We start from the raw sequence: 22,850 nt of genomic DNA, 5'->3' as shown, positions 1-22,850 counted from the left end.
CTTAATGTCTGAGATTTCTTCATGTCCATAAACATAGATCTTTCTCAGTTTTTTTAAGCGCTAATGATTATTCCATAGCAGGAGTTGTAAAGAACTAAATAGTAAGTATTTTAGATTCTGCAAGCCTGATGGTCTCTGTCACTATTCTTCAATGCATATGGCTGTATTCCAATTAAACTTTATTTACAAAAATAAGTTTCAGGTTAGGTTTGACATTGTTCCACAGTTTGCTGACACAGTTTGGTGACATTGTTCCACAGTATGGATAGACCATAGATTATTTTCAACAAATAATCTATGTTTATCTATGTTACTGCCAAATAACATTCCATTATATGGATATCCCACATTTTATTTATCCATCACTTTAAGGACATTTTGTTTGTTTCCACTTTTCTGCCATTATGAATAATGCTATTATGAACATTTATGTACAAGTTTTTGTGTGAACATGTGTTTTCATTTATCTCATGTATAAACCTAGAAACAGAATTTCTGAATCATATGCAGACTCTGTATTTAACATTTTGAGGAACCGGCAAACTTTTCCAAAGCAGATACATAATTTAAATTCCCATTATGAGGTTCCCAATCTCTCTACATACTTGCCAACAAATCATTGCGTTGTCTATTTGAATATAGCCATCCTAGTGGGTGTAAAGTGGTTTTGATTTGCAATTAAAACTAGTGACAGCCAGGCCCAGTGGCTCATGCATGTAATCCCAGCACTTTGGGAGACCGAGGCGGGAAGATCAACTGAGGTCAGGAGTTTGAGACCAGCCTGGCCAACATGGTGAAACCCCATCTCTACGAAAAATACAAAAATTAGCCGGGTGTGGTGGCAGGTGCCTGTAGTCCCAGCAACTTAGGAGGCTGAGGCACAAGAATTGCTTGAACCCAGGAGGTGGAGGTTGCAGTGAGCTGAGATCATGTCACTGCACTCCAGCCTGGACGACAGAGCGAGACTTCATCTCAAAAAAAAAACAAAAAAAATCTAGTAACTAACAATGTTAAGTATCTTTTCATGTGCTTGTTGGGCATTTCTATATCTTCTTTGGGGAAATATCTATTCAGATCCTTTGCCTATTTTTAATTGAATTATTTATCTTTTTATTATTGAGGTATAAGAGTTCTTTATATATTCTTCTAAGTACTTCAGCAGATATATGATTTGTGAATATTTTTCATATTCTATGAGTGGTTTTTTTCATGTTTTTGATAGTATCATTTGCAGCACAAGAGTTTTTAATTTGGATAAAGTTGATCTTTTTCTTTTGTTGATTGTACTTCTGATGTCATATTTAAGAAACCACTGCCTAACCCAATGTCACAAAGATTTACTCCTATGTTTCTTCTAAAATGCCTATAGTTTTAGCTCTTAAATTTAGTTCTTTGATAATTTTGACATTAGTGCATGGCAAAAATAAGTAATCCAAGGCCGGGCACGGTGGCTCACGCTTGTAATCCCAGCACTTTGGGAGGCAAGGTGGGCGGATCACAAGGTCAGGAGATCCAGACCATCCTGGCTAACACAGTGAAACCCCGCCTCTACAAAAAAAAAAAAAAAAAAAAAAAAATTAGCCGGGTGTGGTGGCAGGTGCCTGTAGTCCCAGCTACTCGGAAGGCTGAGGCAGAAGAATGGCATGAACCCGGGAGGCAGAGATTGCAGTGAGCCAAGATTGTGCCACTGCACTCCAGCCTGAGCGACAGAGCGAGACTCCACCTCAAAAAAAAATAAAAATAAAAATAAGTAATCCAGCCTCGTTCTTTTGCATGGGGATAACCAGTTGCCCAAGTACCATTTATTAAAAAGACTTTTCTTTCCCCCATTGAATCACCTTACCTTGAAAATCAATTGCTCATAAATGTAAGGGTTTATTTGTGGACTTTCAATTCTATTCCATTGCTCTATATGTCTAGCCTTATGCCAGTAACACTTTGCCTTGGTTACTGTAGCTTTGTATTAAGTTTTAAAATCAGTTAAGTATGAGTCTTCTAACTTTGTTCTTAAGATTGCTTTGGCTATTCTAGCTTCCTTGCACTTCCACATGAGTTTTAGAATCAGCTTGTCAGTTTTTTAAAAATGTCAGCTGGAATTTTGAAAGTAATTACATTGAATCTGCAGGACAATTTGGGAAGTATTGCTACCTTAAGATTATTAAAGCCAGGTGTGGTGGCTCACACCTGTAATCACAGAACTTTGGGAGGCCAAGGCAGGAGGATCACTTGAAGCCTGGAGTTCAAGACGAGCCTAGGCAACACAGCAAGACCCTGCCCCTACAAAAAAATTTTTTTAATTGCCAGGCATGGTGGTGCATGCCTGTAGTCCTAGCTGCTTAGAAGGCTGAGGCAGGAAGATGCCTTGGGCCTAGGAGTTAGCAGCTGAAGTGAGCTATGATTGCATCACTGCACACCAGCCTGGGTGACAGAGTGAGACCCTGTCTCTTAAAAAGAAAATAAAAAATATTAAGTTTAACAGTCTATGAAGATGAGATATCTATCCATTTCTGTAGGTGTTCTTTAAGTTCTTTCAATGATGTTTTGTAGTTTCAGTGCCCAAGTCTTGCATTTCTTTTAAATTCAGGTATGATCTCTTTGGTGCTATTATAAATGGAATTGTTTTCTTTATTTCACTTTTGAAATGTTCATAGTTAGTGTATTCGTTTCCTAGGGCTGTAGTAATAAAGGACCACATATGGGTGATTTAAAACAACAAGAATTTATTTTCTCACAGCCTGGTGACTTGAAATCCAAAATTAAAATGTTGGCACAGCCATGCTCCCTCTGAAATATCTGGGGAAGGAAACCACCATGCCTATTCTAGCCACTGTTAGTCCCTGGCATTCTTTGGATTGTGGCAGAATAAATCCAATCTCTGCCTCTATCTTTACATTAGCAGTCTTTCCTCCATGTTTATCTGTCTTTTCCAATTCCTATAAGGACATTAGTCACGTTGGATTAAGGGCCCATCCTACTCCAGTATGACCTCATCTCAACTAATAATATCGGGAATAACCCTGTTTCCAAATAAGGTCACCCTGTGGTAGCAGGGGGTGAGAACTTCAACATATCTTTTGAGGGGATACAATTCAACCCATAACAGCTAGTGTACAGAAATACAAATTGTTTTTGTTTATTGATCGTGTATATTGCAGCCTTGATGAATTCATTCATTACTTCCAATAGGTTTTAGCAGAACTCAGGATGTTTTTATATCTAAAATCATGTCATTTGCAAATAGAGGTAGTTTTACTTCTTCCTCACCAATGCAAACACTTTTATTTCCTTTTCTTCCATAATTGCCCTTGCTAGAACCTCCACTATAATGATGAATAGAAGTGAATGTCTTGTCTTGTTCCTGATCATAGAGAGAAATTATTCATTCTCACCACTGAGTATGATGTTGGCTATGGGGTTTGTAAATGGCCTTCATCAGGTTAAGGAAGTTTCCTTCTATTCCTGGTTTGTGGAACTTTGTATCATAAAAAGATGTTGAATTTTGTCAAGTGCATTTACTGAATCTAGCGAACTGATGTAATTTTTTCTCCTTTATTTAATCAATATTACACATTATGTAAATTGATACCTGCATTTTAAATCAACCTTGCATTCCTAAAATAAATCTCACATGTTCATCATATATAATCTTTTTTATATGCTGTTGGATTCAGTTTGCTAGTATTTTGGTAAGGATTTTCATGTTCATATTCATAACACATATTTATCTTCTTAAAATAAATATCATATTTATGTTCTTGTGATTGTCTAATTTTGGTATCAGAGTAACACTAATCTCATAGAATGAATTGAGAAGTGTGAACTCTTTAATTTTTTAGAAGAGTTTGTACAGGCCTGGTATTAACTCTTCTTTAAATATTTGACAGGATTAAAAAGTGAAGTCATCTGGCCTAAGCATTTCTTGGTGGGAATATGTTTAATTACTAATTAAATCTTTTACTACTTATAAGTTCAGTCACATGTTCTTGTTCTTCTTGATACAGTTTAGTTTGGGTTTTTCTAGAGATATATATCATCTAAGTTATCTAATTTGTGGTCACATAGTTATTCATAGTATTCCCTTATTATCCATTTACCATAGATTATTGACCCATACTCCTACTAACAAAAACAGGTTCTTTCTAGTTTTGCTACCATCGCACTGATGCAAAAAAAATTCCTTTTATATGCTTTCTTGAGCACATTGTACTCCTTTCCCGAGAGTAGATAAAAAGAGATTTGCTATATAACATGGCATACACTTTTGTTATTACTAAACTGTGCTAAATTGTCCTCGAAAGGGGGAAATTTCTATTATACTAGCATGGTAAGAGTATTCATTCCACTACCTCTCTGCCAATAGTTGATATTAGAAAACTTCTAAATTTTGTAGACAAAAAAGTCATGGCTTTGTCTTATATCTTCCCTGATCACAGTGAGACTGAGCATCTCTTAAAATGTTTATTGGCCAATTTTTTTGTCTTTCCCTTAGTTACCTCCTCTTTATATACTTTGCCTATTTTTCTTATGTGTTTTTAGGGAGTTACAGATTCTTATTAGTACTCCTTTTTTCTATTGTATGAGTACAAATCTTTTCTCCCAGTCTACTGCTTACCTTGTAACTTTGTTTCAATTTTGAACGAGGTGTTTTTAGTTTTGAGAGTTGAATTCCCTCCCTTTTTATGGTTTTATTTTCTTACATTTAGGTCTGTAATCAATGTTACTTTTTTAAATGATGTGAATTCAGAATCTCTCATTACTTTTTAACCACATGGATGCCTTTGCCTTGCCTATGCCCTAGCTAATCACTGAAATTCATTCACAAATGTGAATTTGCCATGTTAGAATTATTATGATTCCAATTCTGACATAAGGTAACTATTTGTGATGCATGCACTTGGGCTAAAGACGCTTTGAAAGGCAAAACAGCCTATTACCTTCACTTGTAACATCTATGCCTCCCTAGAAAAATGTCATGATGGAATTCTTAACAGGACTGCTTTCCTGTCCAGACCACATGATTCAGGTAATGTACATTGTTCTTATCTAACTTAACAACTTCATCTCTAAGACTGAACACTAGTTCTAAGCATTCTGTTCACCAAAAAGGAATCATATCTTCACAAACCATCTTACAAATCAATATCTAATTGAGATCTCAATTTGTCCCACAATTACAAAAGAATTTCAAGGCCCTCTAGATCTATGCCTATTTATTTATTTCTCATTATGCACAGGTGAACAGCTAGACAATGCACTGACAAGATCCTGAAGAATATGTCTATTAGCTCCCCCAAAGACCAACATGATTGTCCTATCCTGCTACTATATAAATTTATGCATAATAATTTAATAAAATCCTAGTTTCTATATTTTATCCTACACTTTTAAATCACTTTATTGGTATGTAATTTGTGTATAAAAAGCTATACATTGGTGAGATCATCGGAAAGCGCCGCTCGTGGAGCGGGCAGAGCCGGCGCGTCATTGTCGTCATCGTTGCCCGACCGCTTTCCGGGAGACTGGAGTCGAAGGCCGTGAGTCAGCCATAATGGCAGGTGAAGAAATTAATGAACACTATCCAGTAGAAATTCACGAGTATTTGTCAGCGTTTGAGAATTCCATTGGTGCTGTGGATGAGATGCTGAAGACCATGATGTCTGTTTCTAGAAATGAGTTGTTGCAGAAGTTGGATCCACTTGAACAAGCAAAAGTGGATTTGGTTTCTGCATACACGTTAAATTCAATGTTTTGGGTTTATTTGGCAACCCAAGGAGTTAATCCTAAGGAACATCCAGTAAAACAGGAATTGGAAAGAATCAGAGTATGTATGAACAGAGTCAAGGAAATAACAGACAAGAAAAAGGCTGGCAAGCTGGACAGAGGTGCAGCTTCAAGATTTGTAAAAAATGCCCTCTGGGAACCAAAACCAAAAAATGCATCAAAAGTTGCCAATAAAGGAAAAAGTAAAAGTTAACTTTTTGGTTTTGATGTACACATATTCAAAAAGTACATCTTTTTTCCCCCCCACAAAATAATTCTGTGGCAGGGCAAGGTTTAAATGTGTTTCTTATTAATATGTAAATTCACAGTAAATATGTAAAGCTAAATACTTTCCTCTCCAAAGATCATTATCTTTATTGATTTGCACTGAGGATTTTAACATTGTGATATATTATATATTTATAATTTACCATCTCTTTTGATGAGACTCTTATTTCTTTATATAGGTCAGTCTTGCAAGTACCATTTTATAAGCAGCTGTGAAATTTAAGTGAAATGTTCTTTGTAAACATTTGTACTATTTTAAATGAATAATGACCTTATGAAGTATGCTATCTGCAGGCTGAAATTATAGGTACATCTGTTTTCACTATATGATATTAAGAAAGCATGAAATGACTTAAATGTTCATTTTTTTCTGTATAGATACTTTATCATGTTTTCATGATTTTAGGAATTACTGCTTTGTTGATATTCAAAGTGTGAAACTAAAACTTTATGGTTGTACTTTAATTCTTGGCATGTTGCCTCTATGTCCCATTTAAAATAAAATACATTCTCATTAACTTTAGATGGGAAATAAGGTTGTATGTTGATGGATGAATTTTGGCATGATGACTGTACTCTCAATAAAGGCTGAAAATGTTGTATAAAAACAACAACAAAAAAAAGCTATACATTTTTATTGTATCTATCCCAATGAATTGGGGATATGAATATACCCATGAAATTATCATCATCATCAAGGCCACAAAGAGATCCTCACTTCCAAATGTTTCCGTCTGCCCTCATTAATACCATAATTGTTTGTCATGGTTTCTGCTGCTGCTGTTGCTATTAAGAAAAATTAACAAAACACCTACCCTCTTAGAAAATTTTAAGTATACAATGCAGTATTGTTCACTATGGGAATTCTGCTGTATAATAGATCTACAAAGCTTATTTATCTTGGAAAACTGAAACTTTGTGCATTTTAGCCTACACCTTTCCAGCTCCTAAATTATTTTGCTTTCTGTGCCTGGATTCTTTCACTTAACATAATGCCTTCCAGGTCCATCCATGTTGTCACAAATGGAAGGATTTTCTAATTTCTTAAGGGTGAATAATATTCTGTTGTATGCATAGGCACATTATATCCATTCATCCATTATGGATACTTAAGTTGTTTCCATATTTTGGCTACTGCAATGAAAATGGGAGTGCAGATATCCCCCTGACATATTGATTTAAGTTCCTTTGGATACATACCCAGAAGTGGCATTTATGGGTCATATGGTAGTTCTATTTTAAATTTTTATGCACTTCCATACTGTTTTCCATAATGGCTCTACCAATTTACATTCCCACCAGTAGTGTTGAAGGGTTCCCTTTTCTCCAAATCCTTGCTAATAATTGTTACCATTTTTTCTTAATAACAGCCAACCTAACAAGTATGATGTATTATTTCATTGTGATTTTGATTTACATTTCTCTGATGATTGGTGATATAAAGTACCTTTTCCCATACCCATGTATATTTGTATGTCTTCTTTGGAAAAATATCTATTCAAGTCCTTTAATTACTTTTTATCTTCAATTCAGTTGTATGAGTCCCCTGTATATTTTTTGTATTAACCCATTATCAGATGTACAGTTTGAAAATATTTTCTCCCATTCCATAGTTTTCCATTTCATTTTATTATTTCCTTTTTTAGGCAGGACTTTTAAGTTTGATGTAATCTCAGTTGTTTATTCTTGCTTTTTTTCCTGTTTTTTTTTTTTTTTTGGTGTAATATCCAAAAAAATCATTGCCCCAGACCAATGTCATGGAGCTCATTTCCTATGTTTTCATCGAGGAGTTTTACGGTTTCAGCTCATACAGGTAAGTTTTTAATGCATTTTGAATTGATTTTTATGCATGGCATGAAGGTCCAACATCATTCTTTTGCATATGGAGATCCACTTTTCCCAGTATCATTTGTTGGAGATACTATCCTTTCCCCATTGTTTATTTCTGACACTATTGTTGAAGATCACTTGTCCATATGCTTGGGTTTGTTTCTGCGCTTGCTAATCTGTTTCATGGGTCTATATGTCTGATTTTATGCCAGTACCATACTGTATTAATTACTGTAGCTTTAAAACATAATTTGAAATCAGAAAGTAAGGGCCAGGTGCAGTGGCTCAGGCCTGTAATCCCAACACTTTGGGAGGTTGAGGCAGGTGGATCATCTGAAGCTACTCAGGAGGCTGAGGCAGGAGAATCACTCAAACCCAGGAGGCAGAGGTTGCAGTGAGCCAAGATCACGGCACTGCACTCCAGCCTGGGTGACAGAACAAGACTCCATTTCAAAAGAAAAAAAAAAAATGCCAGGCGCAGTGGCTCATGCCTGTAATCCTAGCACTTTGGGAGGCCAAGGCGGGAAGATTGCTTGAGGTCAGCAGTTCAAAACCAGCCTGGCCAACATGGTAAAACCCCGTCTCTACTAAAAATACAAAAAAATTAGCCAGGCATGGTGGCAGCGCTTGTAATCCCAGCTACTTGGGAGGCTGAGGCAGGAGAATTGCTTGATTGCTTGAACCTGGGAGAAGGAGGTTGCAGTGAGCTGAGATGGTGCCATTGCACTCCAGCCTGGGCGACAGAGTGAGACTCCGTCTCAAAAAAAAAAATAAGAAAGTAATGTGCTTCCAGCCTTACTAGTCTTGCTAAAATTTGCTTTGGCTATTCAAGGCCTTTTGAAATTGCATATGAATTTTAGGATTTGTTTTATGTCTGTGAAAAATGTCATTGGTATTTTCATAGGATTCACACAGAATCTGTAGATCACTTTGGGTACATGGACTTATTTACAACAGTATTAACTCTTCGAATCCATGAACATACAATATTGTCCAATTTCTTTGTGTCTTCTTCAATATATCTCATGTGTTTTATAGTTTTCTGTGTGCATATCTTTTACTTCCTTGGTTAAATTTATTCTTAAATATTTCATTTCTTTTCATGCTACTCTAAATGTTTTCTTCTTCACAGTTATTGTTAGTGTGTAGAAACACAACTGATTTGGGGATGCTGATTTTGTAACCTGCAACTTTACTGAATTCATTTATTAGTTCTAAGAGTTTTGGGAGTGGCACCATTCTACATTTGATGGGGGTGGGGGAAGCATCCTTAGGGTTTTCTATATATGAACTCATGTCATCTATAAACACATGATTTTACTTCTTCTATTCTGATTTGGATACCTTTAATTTCTTTTTCTTGACTAATTGCTTGGCTACTACATTTGACTTCTGGTACTACATTGAATAGAACTGGTAAGAGCAGGCATCCTTGTCTTTTTCCTGTTATTAGAGAAAAAGTCTTCAACTTTTCACCACTGAGTGTAATGTTAGCTGTAGGCTAATATGGCCTTTTTATGTGGAGAAAATTCCTTGTATACCTAATTTGTTGTAAGTTTTTGCTATGAAAAGATTTTGAATGCTGCGAAATGCTGTTTCTGCATCTATTGAAATGATCATATGATTACCGTCCTTCAAAATGGTAACAGTGAGCCATGCACAGTGGCTCATGCCTGTAATCACAGCACTTTGGGAGGCCGAGGTAGTGGATCACCTGAGGTCAGGAGTTCAAGACCAGCCTGGTCAACATGGAGAAACTGCATCTCTACTAGAAATACAAAAATTAGCCAGGCGTAGTGGCAGGTGCCTGTAATTCCAGCTACTCAGGAGGCTAAGGCAGGAGAATTGCTTGAACCCAGGAGGCAGAGGCTGCAGTAAGCCAAGATTGCACCACTGCACTCCAGCCTGGGCAACAGAGTGAGAATCCAACTCAAAAAACAAAATGGTAATAGTAAGTCCTTACATATAAATAATTACTTTGAATGTATATTTAAGTGTAAATTGATTAAATCTCCAACAAAAACATGTCAAGTGGCTGAATGGATTTTTTTTTTAAAGAACCCAACTACATGCTGCCCACAAGAGACTCACATAAACTTTAAGAACACACAGGCCTGGCGCGGTGGCTCATGCCTGTAATCCCAGCACTTTGGGAGGCCATGGTGGGCGGATCACGAGGTCAAGAGATCGAGACCATCTTGGCCAACATGGTGAAACCCCGTCTCTACTAAAAATACAAAAATTAGCTGGGTGTGGTGGCGCGCACTTGTAGTCCCAGCTACTCAGGAGGCTGACACAGGAGAATCACTTGAACCCGGGAGGCAGAAGTTGCAGTGACCTGAGATTGCGCCACTGCACTCCAGCCCGGAACACACAAAAGCTAAAAGTGAAGGGATGGAAAAAGATACTCCATGCAAATCAAAACCAAAAGAAGGCACGAGTGGCTATACTTATATAAGAAGAGAGATTTTAAGTTATTAGCTGCCTCATGAGACAAAGAAGGTCGTTATATAATTATAAAGGGGTCGCCTCTCCCTCTCTCTCTCCCCTTTCTTTCTACGGTCTCCCTCTCTTGCCGAGCCTGGACTGTACTGCCATGATCTCGGCTCGCTGCAACCTCCCTGCCTCAGGCTCCCGTGATTCTCCTGCCTTGGCCCACTGAGTACATGGGATTCCAGGCACACACCGCCACTACTGACTGATTTTTGTATTTTTGGTGGAGACGGGGTTTCGCCATGTTGACCGGGCTGGTCTCCAGCTCCTGGCCTTGGGTGATCTGCCCCCCTCGGCCTCCCGAGGTGCTGGGATTGCAGACGGAGTCTCGCTCACTCAATGCTCAATGTTGCCCAGGCTGGAGTGCAGTGGCGTGATCTCGGCTCGCTACAACCTCCACCTCCCAGCCGCCTGCCTTGGCCTCCCAAAGTGCTAAGATTACAGCTTCTGCCCGCCTGCCACCCCGTCTAGGAAGTGAGCAGCGTCTCTGCCTGGCTGCCCATCGTCTGGGATGTGAGGAGCCCCTCTGCCCAGCTGCCCCGTCTGGGAAGTGAGGAGCGCCTCTGCCCGGCCGCCACCCCATCTAGGAAGTGAGGAGCGTCTCTGCCTGGCCGCCCATCGTCTGGGATGTGAGGAGCGCCTCTGCCCGGCCGCCCTGTCTGGGAAGTGAGGAGTGCCTCTGCCCGGCCGCCCCGTCTGGGAGGAAGTGAGGAGTGCCTCTGCCCGGCTGCCCCGAATGGGAAGTGAGGAGCGCCTCTGCCCGGCTGCCCCGAATGGGAAGTGAGCAGCGCCTCTGCCTGGCCGCCCTGTCTGGGAAGTGAGGAGCACCTCTGCCCGGCTGCCACCCCATCTAGGAACTGAGGAGCGTCTCTGCCCGGCCGCCCCGAATGGGAAGTGAGGAGCGCCTCTGCCTGGCCGCCCTGTCTGGGAAGTGAGGAGCGCCTCTGCCCGGCCGCCCCGTCTGGGATGTGAGGAGCACCTCTGCCCAGCCACTACCCTGTCTGGGAGGCAAGGAGCGCCTCTGACTGGCAGCCCCGTCTGGGAACTGAGGAGCGCCTCTGCCCACCCGCCCATCATCTGGGAAGTGAGGAGCGCCTCTGCCCAGCCACCCATCATCTGGGATGTGAGGAGCGCCTCTGCCCGGCTGCCCCGTCTGGGAAGTGAGAAGTGCCTCTGCCCGGCCGCCCCATCTGGGAGGTGTACCCAACAGCTCCGAAGAGACAGCGACCATCGAGAACGAGCCATGATGACGATGGCGGTTTTGTCGAAAAGAAAAGGGGGAAATGTGGGGAAAAGAAAGAGAGATCAGATTGTTACTGTGTCTGTGTAGAAAGAAGTAGACATAGGAGACTCCATTTTTGTTCTGTACTAAGAAAAATTCTTCTGCCTTGGGATGCTGTTGATCTATAACCTTACCCCCAACCCCGTGCTCTCTGAAACATGTGCTGTGTCAACTCAGGGTTAAATGGATTAAGGGCGGTGCAAGATGTGCTTTGTTAAACAGATGCTTGAAGGCAGCATGCTCGTTAAGAGTCATCACCACTCCCTAATCTCAAGTACCCAGGGACACAAACACTGCGGAAGGCCGCAGGGACCTCTGCCTAGGAAAACCAGAGACCTTTGTTCATGTGTTTATCTGCTGACCTTCTCTCCACTATTATCCTATGACCCTGCCACATCCCCCTCTCCGAGAAACACCCAAGAATGATCAATAAATACTACAAAATAAATAAATAAATAAATAAATAAATAAATAAAAATTAGCTGGGCATAAAAAAATTATAAAGGGGTCAATCCATCAAGAGGTTATAACAATTTTAAATAATATGCATCGAGATAAGACTACCTGAATACATACAGCAACTATTAATAGATCTGAATTGAGAGACAGACAGCAATATAATAATAGCCTATTTACAGTAATGCCTCATTTACAACAATAGACAGTTCATCCAGACAACAAATGAATATGGAAACATTGGACTTGAACAATACTTTAGGCCAAATGGACCTAACTGACACATACAAAACATTCCACCCAACAGCAGCAGAACATACGTTCTCCTTGAGTGAATATGAAATATTTCCCATGATACGTTATGTGTTAGACCACAAAACATGTCTTAATATACTTAAGAAGACTGAAGTCATATCAAGTATATTTTCCAATGACAATAATTTGAAACTAGAAATCAATGACAGGAGAAAAACTGGAAAAATTCACAAATATGTAGAAATTAACACACTCCTAAACAAATGATGAGTCAAAAAAGAAATCCAAAGGGAAATCAGAAAGTATCTTCAGACAAACAAAAATGGAAATACAACATACTAAAACTCATGAAATGCAGCAAAAGCAGTTCTAAGTGGGAAGTTTATTGCAATAGATGTCTACTTAAAAAAGAAATAATGATCTCAAATAAATAACCTAATGTGATACACCAAAGAACTAGAAAAATAACAAATTAAGCCAATAGTTCATAGAAGGAAGAAAATTACAAAGAGCAGAAATAGGCCGGGCGTGGTGGCTCATGCCTGTAATCCCAGCACTTTGGGAGGCCGAGGCAGGCAGATCACAAGGTCAGATCAAGACCATCCTGGCTAACACGGTGAAACCCCATCTCTACTGAAAATACAAAAAATTAGCCGGGCGTTGTGGCAGGCACCTGTGGTCTCAGCTACTCAGGAGGCTGAGGCAGGAGAATGGCGTGAACCCGGGAGGCGGAGCTTGCAGTGAGCCAAGATCGCGCCACTGCACTCCAGCCTGGGTGACAGAGCAAAACTCCATCTCAAAAAAAAAAAAAAACAGCAATAAATAATAGAGACTAGAAAAACAATAGAAAAGGTTAACAAAACTAAAAGTTTTCTGAAAAGATAAAATCAGCAAATCTTTAGCTGGACTAAGAAAAAAGAGAGAGAAGGCCCAAATAACCTCAGTAAAGAAAAATGAGACATTACAACCGATACCATAGAAATAAAAAAAAGATAATAAGAAACTACCACAAACAAATTAAATTCTAACAAACTGAACAATCTAGAAGAAAATTAGTAAATTCCTGGAAACATACAACCTACCAAGACTGAAGAAATAGAAAATCTGAAAAGACCAATAATGACCAAGAAGAGTCAATCAATAATAAAAAAATCTCCTATCAAAGAAATGCCCAAGACTTCCTGGCTTCATGGCTGAATTCTACCAAATATTTAAAGAAGAACTAATACAATCCTTCTCAAACTCTTCGAAAATCTTGAAGAGGAAGAAATACTTCCAAACTATTTCACAAGTCTTCATTAATCACCCTGATAACAAAGTCAGACATGGACATCACAAGAAAAGAAAATTATCCCTGATGAATATAGATGTAAAAATCTTCAACACAATACTAGCAAAACAAATTTAACAGTACATTAAAGGGATCATTCACCATGATCAAGTGGAATTTATCCCTGGAGTGCAAGGATGATTCAGCAAATCAATAAATGTTGGGCATCATATTAGCAGAATGAAAGACAAAACCATATGATCATAAGATGCAGAAAAAGCATTTGACAAAATTCAACATCCTTTCATAATAAGACCCATCAATAAATAGGTATAGAAGGAATGTACCTTAATATAATAAAATCCATATATCAGAACCCCATAGCTAACATTATTATACTCAATAGTGAAAAGTTGAAAGCTTTTCTTCTAAGATCAAAAACAAGGATACCCACTCTCACCACTTCTATTCAACATAGTACTAGAAGTCCACGCCAGGGCAATTAGTCAAGAAAAACAAATAAAATGCATCAAAATAGAAAAAGAATAAGTAAAATCATATTTGTTTCCAGATGATATACTTTCCTACATAGAAAACTCTAAAGATGTTCCCAAAAACTTGCAGAATAAATGAATTCAACAAAGTTGCAGGATACAAAAACCAATATAAAAATCAGTTGTGTTTCTATAAATTAACAACAAACTATCTAAAAAAGAAGGCAAGAAAACAATCCCATTTATAATAGCATAAAAAGAAATAAAATACTTGGGAATACACTTAATCAAAGAAGTGAAAGATCTGTTGCACTGAAAACTATAAGATGTTGATGAAATAAATTGAAGAACACACAAAGAATTGAAAATACATCCCATATTCATGAGTTGAAACAATATCATTAAAATGTTCGTGCTACCCAAAATAACCTACAGATTCAATGTAATCCCTAGGAAAATTTCAATGACATTTTTTACAGAAATAAAAATAGATCCTAAAATTCATATGGGACCACAAAAGACCCTGAGTAGCCAAAGCAATCATAAGCAAAAAGAACAAAGGTGGAGGCATCACACTATCTCAAAATCTAATACACAAAGCTATAGTAATCAAAACTGCATGACCCTAGCATCAAAACAGATATAGCCAAAAAGATGGCCAAATAGGAACAGCTCCAGTCTGCAGCTCCCAGCGAGATCAACACAGAAGGTGGATGATTCCTACATTTCCAACTGAGGTACCCAGTACATCTCAATAGGACTGGCTGGACACTGGATGCAGCCCATGGAGGGTGAGCTGAAGCAGGGTGGGGTGTTGCCTCACCTGGGAAGTGCAAGGGGTCAGGGGATTTCCCTTCCCTAGCCAAGGGAAGCCATGAGAGACTGTACTGGGAGAAATGGTGCATTCTGGCCCAGACACTGCACTTTTCCCATGGTCTTCACCACCGGCAGACCAGGAAATTCTCTTGGTGCCTGGCTTAACGGGTCCCACCCCCACAGAGTGCAGCAAACTAAGATCCACTGGCTTGAAATTCTCTCTGCTAGCACAGCAGTCTAAGGTCAACCTGGGATACTCGACCTTGGTAGGGGGAGGGGCATCCGCCATTGCTGAGGCTTGAGTAGGTGGTTTTACCTTACAGTGTAAACAAAGCCGCCAGGAAGTTCGAACTGGTTGGAGCCCACCGCAGCTCCCTGGGACAGAGCACCTGGGGGAAGGCGTGACTGTGGGCACAGCTTTAGCAGACTTAAACATCCCTGCCTGACAGCTCCGAAGAGAGGAGCAGTTCTCCCAGCAAAGTGTTCAAGCTCTGACAACGGACAGACTGCCTTCTCAAGTGGGTCCCTGACCATCCACGTATCCAGACTGGGAGATACCTCCCAGTAGGGGCCAATAGACACCTCATACAGGAGAGCTCTGGCTGGCATCTGGCTGGTGCCCCTCTGAGATGAAGCTTCCAGAGGGAGGAACAGGCAGCAATCTTTGTTGTTCTACAGCCTCTGCTGGTGATACCCAGGCAAACAGGGTCTGGAGTGGACCTCCAGCAAACTCCAGCAGACCTGCAGCAGAGGGGCCTGTTAGAAAGAATACTAACAAACAGAAAGGAATAGTATCAACATCACCAACCTCACAGACCAAATGTAGATAAATCCACGAAGATGGGGAGAAACCAGCATAAAAAGGCTGAAAATTCCAAAAACCAGAACACCTCTTCTACTGCAAAGGATCACAACTGCTCACCAGCAAGGGAATAAAACTGGATGGAGAATGAGTTTGACGAATTGACAGAAGTATGCTTCAGAAGGTGGGTAATAACAAACTCCTCTGAGCTAAAGGAGCATGTTCTAACCCAATGCCAGGAAGCTAAGAACCTTGAAAAAAGGTTACAGGAATTGCTAACTAGAATACCCGGTTTAGAGAAGAACATAAATGACCTGATGGAGCTGAAAAACACAGGACGAGAACTTTGTGAAGCATACACAAGTATCAATAGCCAAATTGATCAAGCGGAAGAAAGGATATCAGAGATTGAAGATCAACTCAATGAAATAAAGCAAGAAGGCAAGATTAGACAAAAAAAGAGTGAAAAGAAAGAAACACCTCTCCCTCTCCTTCTCCCTCTCCTTCTCCCTCTCCCTCTCCCTCTCCCTCTCCCTCTCCCCTTTGCATGGTCTCCCTCTGATGCCGAGCGGAGGCTGGACTGTACTGCTGCCATCTCGACTCACTGCAACCTCCCTGCCTGATTCTCCTGCCTCAGCCTGCCAAGTGCCTGGGATTGCAGGCATGCACCGCCACGCCTGACTGGTTTTCGTATTTTTTGGTGGAGATGGGGTTTCACCATGTTGGCCGGGCTGGTCTCCAGCTCCCGACCGCAAGTGATCTGCCTGCCTCGGCCTCCCGAGGTGCCAGGATTGCAGACGGAGTCTCGCTCACTCAGTGCTCAATGTTGCCCAGGCTGGAGTGCAGTGGTGTGATCTCGGCTCGCTACAACCTCCACCTCCCAGCCGCCTGCCTTGGCCTCCCAAAGTGCCGAGATTGCAGCCTCTGCCCGGCCGCCACCCCATCTAGGAAGTGAGGAGCGTCTCTGCCTGGCTGCCCATCGTCTGGGATGTGAGGAGCCCCTCTGCCCAGCCGCCCAGTCTGGGAAGTGAGGAGCGCCTCTTCCTAGCCATCACCCTGTCTAGGAAGTGAGGAGCGTCTCTGCCCCGCCGCCCATCGTCTGGGATGTAGGGAGCGCCTCTGCCCCGCTGTCCCCTCTGAGATGTGAAGAGCGCCTCTGCCCGGCCGTGACCCCATCTGGGATCTGAGGAGTGTCTCTGCCCCGCCACCACCCTGTCTGGGAGGTGAGGAGCGTCTCTGACTGGCCGCCCAGTCCAAGAAGTGAGGAGCCCCTCCGCCCAGCAGCCGCCCCGTCCGGGAGGTGAAGAGCATCTCCACTGGTCAGCCGCCCCATCCGGGAGGTGGGGGGGCAGCCCCCGCCAGGCCGGCCACCCCGTCCAGGAGGTGGGGGACAGCCCCCGCCTGGCAGGCCGCCCCATCCGAGAGGTGGGGGGTGCCTCTGCCCAGCTGCCCCATCTGGGAAGTGGGGAGCCCCTCTGCCCGGCTGCCACCCCATCTGGGAGGTGTACCCAACAGCTCATTGAGAACGGGCCATGATGACGATGGCGGTTTTGTCAAATAGAAAAGGGGGAAATGTGGGGAAAAGAAAGAGAGATCAGATTGTTACTGTGTCTGTGTAGAAAGAAGTAGACATAGGAGACTCCATTTTATTCTGTACTAAGAAAGGTTCTTCTGCCTTGGGATGCTGTTAACCTATAACCTTACCCCCAACCCCATGCTCTCTGAAACATGTGCTGTGTCCACTAAGGGTTAAATGGATTAAGGGTGGTGCAAGATGTGCTTTGTTAAACAGATGCTTGAAGGCAGCATACTCATTAAGAGTCATCACCACTCCCTAATCTCAAGTACCCAGGGACACAAACACTGCAGAAGGCGGCAGGGCCCTCTGCCTAGGAAAACCAGAGACCTTTGTTCACATGTTTACCTGCTGACCTTCCCTCCACTATTGTCCTATGACCCTGCCAAATCCCCCTCTCCGAGAAACACCCAAGAATGATCAATAAACACTAAAAAAAAAATAAAAAAAAAAAAAGAAAGATTCAACATTAGGGCTCCCTCTTTCCCAGCCCTTTCTCCCGTCACCCTCTCCCATAATGACCATGGTTGGGAAAACACAGGACAAAGAAGATTACATCAGGATGTCAAGTTTCTTCCCAATAAATTAACCAAACAATGATAGGAGATTTATTAGCAGAAGAGCAGAAGATAATTCTGGAATCACAATAATTTTAGAGAACAAAACTCCTTCTGATAAATTTATTTTGAAAGAATAATCAGATGTCTCCTAGAATTGCAAACATCGTCCAATCCATCAGAGACAGGGAAAAACTTTTAAAAGTCCCCAATTCCCTATGTATAAATGGAGAAATATGCAAATCTGGAAGAAAGATGAATAACACATAAGAGTAATAGAAGACAGGTAAAATAACAGCATGTATCATGGAAAAGGCCATATGTTCATTTTATGTTTCTTTTGTCTTCATTTTTCCTGAGTTCATTAAATAGGCTTTTTTTTCCTCCTGAAAAAAAAAAAAAAAAAAAAGAAACAAACAAAACCCCCAAGAAATATGGGACTATGTGAAAAGACTAAATCTACATTTGATTCATGTACCTGAAAGTGACAGGGAGAATTGAACCAAGTTGGAAAACACTCTTCAGGATATTATACAGGAGAACTACCCCAATCTAGCAAGGCAGGCCAACATTCAAATTCAGGAAATACAGAGAACACGACAAAGATATTCCTCGAGAAGAGCAACCCCAAGACACATAATTGTCAGATTCACCAAGGTTGAAATGAAAAAAAAAAAAATGTTAAGGGCAGCCAGAGAGAAAGGTCAGGTTACCCACAAAAGGAAGCCCATCAGACTAACAGCAGATCTCTCAGCAGAAAACATGCAAGCCAGAAGAGACTGGGGGCCGATATTCAACATTCTTAAAGAAAAGAATTTTCAACCCAGAATTTCATATCCAGCCAAACTAAGCTTCCTAAGCAAAGGAGAAATAAAATACTTTACAGACAAGCAAATGCTGAGAGATTTTGTCACCACCAGGCCTGCCTTTACACGAGCTCCTAAAGGAAACACTAAACATGGAAAGGAACAACCGGTACCAGCCACTGCAAAAACATACCAAATTGTAAAGACCATCGATGCTATGAAGAAACAGCATCAACTAACGGGCAAAATAACCAGCTAGCATCATAATGACAAGCTCAAATTCACACAGATCAATATTAACCTTAAATGTAAATTAGCTAAATGCTGCAATCAAAAGACACAGACTGGCAAATTGGACAAAGAGTAAAGACCCATCGGTGTGCAGGAGACCATATCACATGCAAAGACACACATAGGCTCAAAATAAAGGGATGGAGGAAGATTTATCAAGCAAATGGAAAGCAAAAAAAAGCAGGGGTTGCAATCCTAGTCTCTGATAAAACAGACTTTAAACCAGCAGAAATCAAAAGAGAAAAGGGCATTACATAATCGTAAAGGGATCAATGCAGCAAGAAGAGCTAACTATCCTAAATATATATGTACCCAATACAGGAGCACCCAGATTCATAAAGCGAGTCCTTAAAGACCTACAAAGAGACTTAGACTCCCACACAATTATAGTGGGAGACTTTAACACCCCACTGTCAATATTAGACAAATCAACAAGACAGAAAATTAACAAGGATATCCAGGAGTTGAACTCAGCTCTACACCAAGCAGAACTAATAGACATCTACAGAACTTTCCACAACAAATCAACAGAATATACATTCTTCTCAACACCACATTGCACTTATTCTAAAATTGACCACAAAATTGGAAGTAAAATACTCCTCAGCAAATGCAAGAGAACAGAAATCATAACAAACAAGTCTCTCAGACCACAGTGCAATCAAACTAGCACTCAGGATTAAGAAACTTACTCAAAACCAAACAACTACATGGAAACTGAACAACTTACTCCTGAATGACTACTGGGTACATAATGAAATGAAGGCAGGAATAAAGATGTTCTTTGAAACCAATGAGAATAAAGACACAATGTACCAGAATCCCTGGGACACATTTAAAGCACTGTGTAGAGGGAAATTTATAGCACTAAATGCCCACAAGAGAAAGCAGGCAAGATCTAAAACCGACACCCTAACATCACAATTAAAAGAACAAGAGAAGCGAGAGCAAACAAATTCAAAAGCTAGAAGAAGACAAGAAATAATTAAGATCGGAGCAGAACTGAAGGAGATAGAGACACAAAAAGCCCTTCAAAAAATCAATGAATCCAGGAGCTGATTTTTTGAAAAGATCAACAAAATAGATAGACTGCTAGCCAGATTAATAAAGAAGAAAGGGGAGAAAAATCAAACAGATGCAATAAAAAATGATAAAGGGGATATCACCACCCATCCCACAGAAATACAAACTACCATCAGAGAATACTATAAACACCTCTACATAAATAAACTAGAAAATCTAGAAGAAATGGATAAATTCCAGGACACATACACCCTCCCAAGACTAAACCAGGAAGAAGTCAAATCCCTGAATAGACCAATTACAAGTTCTGAAATGGAGGCAGTAATTAATAGCCTGCCAACCAAAAAAAGTCCAGGACCAGACGGATTCACGGCCAAATTCTACCAAAGGTACAAAGAGGAGCTGGTACCATTCCTTCTGAAACTATTCCAAACAATAGAAAAAGAGAGAATCCTCCCTAACTCATTTTATGAGGCCAGCATCTTCCTGATACCAAGAACTGGCAGAGACACAACAAAAAAAGAAAATTTTAAGCCAATATCCCTGATGAACATCAATGAGAAAATCCTCAATAAAATACTGATAAACTGAATCCAGAAGCACATCAAAAAGCTTGTCCACCATTATCAAGTGGGCTTCATTCCTGGGATGCAAGGCTGGTTCAACATACACAAATCAATAAACATAATCCATCACATAAACAGAACCAATGACAAAAACCACATGATTATGTAAATAGATGCAGAAAAGGCCTTCAACAAAATTCAACAGCCCTTCATGCTAAAAAATCTCAATAAACTAGGAATTGACTAAAAGTATCTCAAAATAATAAGAGCTATTTATGACAAACCCACAGCCAATATCAGTATATCATACTGAATGGGCAAAAACTGGAAGCATTCCTTTGAAAACTGGCACAAGACAAAGATGCCCTCTCTCACCACTCCTATTCAACATAGTATTGGAAGTTCTGGCCAGGGCAATCAGGCAAGAGAAAGAAATAAAGTGTATTCAATTAGGAAAAGAGGAAGTCAAATTGTCTCTCTTTGCAGATGACATGATTGTTTATTTAGAAAACCCCATCGTCTCAGCCCAAAATCTCCTTAAGCTGAGCAATTTCAGCGAAGTCTCAGGATACAAAATCAATATGCAAAAATCACAAGTATTCCTATAAACCAAGAACAGACAGAGAGCCAAATCATGAGTGAACTCCCATTCACAACTGCTACAAAGAGAATAAAATACCTAGGAATACAACTTACAAGGGATGTGAAGAACCTCTTCAAGGAGAACTACAAACCACAGCTCAAGGAAATAAGAGAGGAAACAAACAAATGGAAAAACATTCCATGCTCATGGATAGGAAGAATCAATACCATGAAAATGGCCATACTGCCCAAAGTAATTTATAGACTCAATGCCATCCCCATCAAGCTACTATTGACTTTCTTCACAGAATTAGAAAAAAAAATTCTTTAAATTCATATGGAACCAAAAAAGAGCCCTCATAGCCAAGATAATCCTAAGCAAAAAGAATAAAGCTGGAGGCATCATGCTACCTGACTTCAAACTATACTACAAGGCTACAGTAACCAAAACAGCATGGTACTGGTACCAAAACAGATATATAGACCAATGGAACAGAACAGAGGCCTCAGAAATAACACCACACATCTACAACCATATGATCTTTGACAAACCTGACAAAAACAAGCAGTGGAGAAAGGATTTCCTATTTAATAAATGGTGTTGGGAAAACTGGCTAGCCATAGGCAGAAAACTAAAACTGGATCCCTTCCTTACACCTTATACGAAAATTAACTCAAGATGGATTAGACACTTAAACATAAGACCTAAAACCATAAAAACCCTAGAAGAAAACCTAGGCAATACCATTCAGGACATAGGCATGGGCAAAGACTTCATGACTAAAACACCAAAAACAATGGCAACAGAAGCCAAAATTGACAAATGGGATCTAATTAAACTAAAGAACTTCTGCACAGCAAAAGAAACTATCATTAGACTGAACAGGTAACCTACAGAATGGGAGAAAATTTTTGCAATCTATCCATCTTACAAAGGGCTAATATCCAGAATCTACAAAGAATTTAAACAAATGTACAAGAAAAAAACAAACAACCCCATCAAAAAGTGGGTGAAGAATATGAATAGACACTTCTCAAGACATTTATGCAGCCAACAAACTTATAAAAATATGCTCATCATCACTGGTCATTAGAGAAATGCAAATAAAAACCACAATGAGATACCATCTCATGCCAGTTAGAATGGCAATCATTAAAAAGTCAGGAAACAACAGATGCTGGAGATGATGTGGAGAAATAGGAACACTTTTACATTGTTGGTGGGAGTGTAAATTAGTTCAACCATTGTGGAAGACAGTGTGGTGATTCCTCAAGAATCTAGAACTAGAAATACCATTTGACCCAGCAATCCCATTACTGGGTATATACCCAAAGAATTATAAATTATTCTACTATAAAAACACATGCACACATATGTTATTGCAGCACTGTTCACAATGGCAAAGACTTGGAACCAACCCAAGTGCCCATCAATGATACACTGGATAAAGCAAATGTGGCACATATACACCATGGAATACTATGCAGCCATAAAAAAGGATGAGATCATGTCCTTTGCAGGGACATGGATGAAGCTGGAAACCATCATTCTCAGCAAACTAACACAGGAACAGAAAACCAAACACCGCATGTTCTCGCTCATAAGTGGGAGTGGAACAATAAGAATACATGGACACAGGGAGGGGAACATCACACACCAGGGCCTGTCAGCAGGTGGGGGCCTAGAGGAGGGATAGCATTAG

The 22,850-nt window shown here is 40.4% G+C and overlaps 2 protein-coding genes across 2 annotated transcripts in view; one reads left to right on the top strand and one right to left on the bottom strand.

The window, feature by feature from the left end:
- The window catches only part of CCDC7 (coiled-coil domain containing 7), a 424,140-nt gene that overhangs the window by 358,331 nt on the left and 42,959 nt on the right, over window positions 1-22,850 (bottom strand). The window lies entirely within an intron of this gene.
- LOC100994133 (nuclear nucleic acid-binding protein C1D-like) lies at window positions 5,487-6,020 on the top strand. The gene has a single exon (XM_034930262.3). The coding sequence runs from the start codon at window positions 5,549-5,551 to the stop codon at window positions 5,972-5,974; it is 426 nt and encodes a 141-aa protein (XP_034786153.1). The 5' UTR covers window positions 5,487-5,548; the 3' UTR covers window positions 5,975-6,020.

This window comes from Pan paniscus, chromosome 8 (genome assembly GCF_029289425.2).
Source record: "Pan paniscus chromosome 8, NHGRI_mPanPan1-v2.0_pri, whole genome shotgun sequence".
Taxonomy (NCBI): domain Eukaryota; kingdom Metazoa; phylum Chordata; class Mammalia; order Primates; family Hominidae; genus Pan; species Pan paniscus.
The sequence above is the reverse complement of the archived record's forward strand: the minus strand, read 5'-3'. Positions and strand labels throughout refer to the sequence as shown.